This window comes from Fukomys damarensis, unplaced genomic scaffold, assembly GCF_012274545.1.
Source record: "Fukomys damarensis isolate Sample0158 unplaced genomic scaffold, DMR_v1.0_HiC HiC_scaffold_19, whole genome shotgun sequence".
Taxonomy (NCBI): domain Eukaryota; kingdom Metazoa; phylum Chordata; class Mammalia; order Rodentia; family Bathyergidae; genus Fukomys; species Fukomys damarensis.
The window spans coordinates 64,959,222-64,962,716 of record NW_022900931.1 but is presented as its reverse complement, the minus strand read 5'-3'; the positions used below and the strand labels follow the sequence as shown (position 1 = coordinate 64,962,716).

Below are 3,495 nucleotides of genomic sequence, written 5' to 3'. Positions count from 1 at the left end.
AACAATGGAGAACCCGTCAACAAAAAAAAAAAAAAAAAAAAAAGATAAGACTCAGGCACTGTGCCTGTAAACTTTGGCCTAAGGGTTGGTGGCCTCCTCTGAGAGCAGTGATAAGGGTCGGGGAAGGGCTGGGGACCTGGGGACCTGGGCAAAGGACGTTGAAGGTGAGGGGTGGGAGAGACCTCAAGATCTCAGAACAAACCACAGAGAGAAAGTCCAGCCAGGAGGACACAGCCCCTCCTCTGCAGTGCTCCCTGAAGGGCCCAGTTAACCACAGAAATGGAGCCCAAGCTATAATGGGCAGCTGCCACCGTGGGTATGGCCACTGCCAGGCTCCAAGGTGTTTCTCTGTCTCTGAAAACCCAGCACTTTGCAATGATCCCTGCTAAGCCGGGCATGGTGGTCCACGCCAAGAATCCCAGTGCTCGGGAGGCTAAGGCAGGAGGATTGCAAGTTGGCGCCCGGCCTGGGCAACTTAAGTGAGAGATCCAATCTCAAAATAAACATGAAAAAAAAAAAAAGAGTGAGTCCTGAAACCAGATGACAGCCAACCCCAGGAAGACGCTGAAAGGTGGGACCTTGCAAGGTCAGCTGTGTCCCTGAGGGGACAGCAGGCACTCACGGCTATCACGATGTCGCGCATGTGCGGGAACTCCTCGGGGTGCAGAAAGGCTGTCAGCTCCTCCCTTGTGGCCATTGAGTCCCCGTCCTGGTCGGCCACTCGGAAACGCCGCTCATCCCTGGCTAGCATCTTCTTATAGGTCTCAGCATCCTCCACGTCGTGGAATTCTTCCCCTGGGGGATGGAACCGGAAAGATGGTCTCAGAGAGGGAGGGCCAGGTGCGGAAGGGGACGAAGGACAGGGCAGGGGCAGGACAAGTCCCCAGAGCTCAGAAGCATTAACATGTACCAGTGATTTTCATGTCATTTATACAGCCAGATGTGGTGGCACACGCCTGTGATCCTACCACTCGGGAGGCTGAGGCAGGAGGATCACTGGGAACTCCAAGGCAGCCTTGGGCCACATAGTGAGTTCAAGGCTGCCATGAACTACATGGAGAGACTTTGTCTTAAAAATCAAGCAAGAAGGGCTGGGGATTTAGCTTGGTTCCACTGCCTGCCTTGCTGCCTCTCAAGCAAAAGACCTGAGTTTGATCCCTGGTACCCGCCCCCCAAAATCAAGAATTTTATTATGTAAGTTTTAATATACAATAAAAAAAAATTTTGTGTGGTACTGGGAGTGAACTCAGGACCTTGAACTTGTGAGGAAGGCACAGTACCACTGAGCTAAATCCCTAGCCCCTTGTTTGTTTGTTTTAAAGAGTAGGAAAAATTTATTGAGAGAAAGATGGCTTCTGACTAGGAGAGACAGAAGGTGGGCCAGAAAGTGGGTTACTCCTGTTTTTTGTTTTTTGAGATAGGGTCTCTCTATGTAGTTCAGGCTGGCCTTGAACTTGAAGTGATCCTCCTGCCTCAGCCTCCCAGTATGCTGAGATTGCAGGTGAGCACCCCCATGCCTTCCTAGACAGCTAATTTATAGCAGGAACTTAACATAAAAAAAAGCTCTATATGTACAACACTGCATTTAATGCTCATGAAAAGCAAGACAACTGGGCTCTTCCCTTTTTGTTAGTTGCTGAATGAGCAAGGGACTCCTGGCAGAGGGAACAAGGACACGAGGCCAGGGATGGGGCTTGGACCGGGCGGGGGCCTGTTTGGCCCCACAGTGCCTGTGCAGGAAGCTATCTTGACTCAGCTTCCTCCAAAGAAGGGAGGGAAGAGGATATGCAGGCTGCAGAGGGTAGAAGAGATGGTGAGGTCCGGGACTCACAGAAAAGCCACTGGAGGCAGCAGAGTCAGAAACAGAGCTGAGGGTGGGTGGGGCAGGATGGAGGGAACAGGGCAGCCCTGAACCGGTGGGGGAATCGGCTGTGGGGTGCAGAGACCCGGTGGAGCCTGGGGAGCAGCTGGAGGTGCGGGACCAGTGGGCCAGATCAAGACCGCAGGGGTAGGGGCACTGGGGCCAAGGCCTGGGAAAAAAGTGGGAGTCAGGGTTCAGGGCAAATGGCTTTAGGGTTCTCAGGGTTAAGAGATTAGAGAACAGGGCTCAGGGGTCAGGGTTATGGAAGACCGAGGTTCTGGTCAGGAATCTGAAAGCCCCAGTCACCAGGACACAGATATTAGGATCTCAGAATGAAAAGCAAGACATCAGAAATTGCGGCTCTCCTAAGACAGGCACAGGGGTGCACGCCTGTAATCTCAAGATTCTGGGAGGCTGAGGCAGGAGGATCACCGCAAGTGCGAGGCCAGTCTGGACTAGGAGGAGAGACTGTCTCAACCCCCACCCCCAAAAAGGGGTCTCAGAAAGATTGCGTCCTAAAGTGGGTCAGGGGACAGGTGGGGACTCTGGGTCAAAGGGTTAATCGTCCTCAGGATGAGGGGTCAGAAGGCTGGGGTCGCGGTGTGTGTCAAGGGGAGCAGGATCCTGTCCCACGCGTACCGGGCGCGTAGTGACCATAGGTGGCGTTGCGCAGCTCCTCCCAACCCACGCGCCCGTCGCGGTCCGTGTCGTACGTGTCCCAGGCCGCGCTCACCGAGTCCCGTATGTGCCGCTGCTGCGTGTGCGTGATCCACGCACGAAGCTCGGCCAGCGACACCCAGCCGTCCCCATCGCCAGCGCGGTCCATGCGGTCCACGATCCGCCTGAGACAGGGCGGGGCAGCGTCAGTCAGGCCACGCCCAGAGCAGGAGCCACCCCACCCCACCCCGAGACACAGCGCCTTGGGATGGAAATACATACGGGGCTCCAACCCACCGGGTGGCGCTCCTGTGATCCCAGCATTGTGGGAGGCTGAGGCAGAAGGATTGCAAGTTCAAACCCAGCCGGGCCAATTTAGAGATTTAGCCAGGCACTGTCTCAAAATAAAAAAATAAATAAAGGCCAGGAATGGTGGCGCATGCCTTTAACCCCAGCTTTTTGGGAGGCTGAGGCAGGAGGATCAGAAAGTCGAGATCAGCCTTTGGCATCTCAATAACAAAATTTAAAAGGTTGGGAAGGATTTTGGTGGTAAGGCGACCCTGGCTTCAATCCCCAGTAGTACAATAAATAAATAAAATAAAAAATGCAGAACTGGTTATGTAGTTCAGTGTGAATGGGCTGGGTTCAATCCCCAGAACCAAAGGGAAAAACAAAAAAAGCAGTCCTGAACCGGGCGTGGTGGCGCAAGCCAGTAAGCCCAGCACTCGGGAGGCTGAGGCAGGAGGATCCCTGTGGGTCGAGACCAACCTGGGCTACAAAGTGAGTTCTCAACTAGTGAGACCCTGTCTCTAAAAAACAAAGAGCAAAAACAAAACAAAACAAAAAACAGAGTCCTGGGGCTGGGGATTTAGCTCAGCGTCTTCGCCGCCTGCCTTGCAAGAGCAAGGACCCGAGTTCGATCCCCGGTACCAAAAAAAAAAACAAAAAAAAACGAAACCCTGGACCCAGGGGGGGCA

General features: G+C 53.8%; 1 protein-coding gene across 1 annotated transcript in view; it reads right to left on the bottom strand.

Annotated features, from left to right (window-relative positions):
- The window catches only part of Rcn3 (reticulocalbin 3), a 9,683-nt gene that overhangs the window by 3,528 nt on the left and 2,660 nt on the right, over positions 1–3,495 (bottom strand). The window contains exons 3-4 of the mRNA XM_010640719.3: positions 2,501–2,703; positions 623–795 (exon numbers count right to left, since the gene is read on the bottom strand). Of these exons, the coding sequence (XP_010639021.1) occupies positions 623–795; positions 2,501–2,703 (376 nt within the window). The remainder of the gene's footprint in view (positions 1–622; positions 796–2,500; positions 2,704–3,495) is intronic.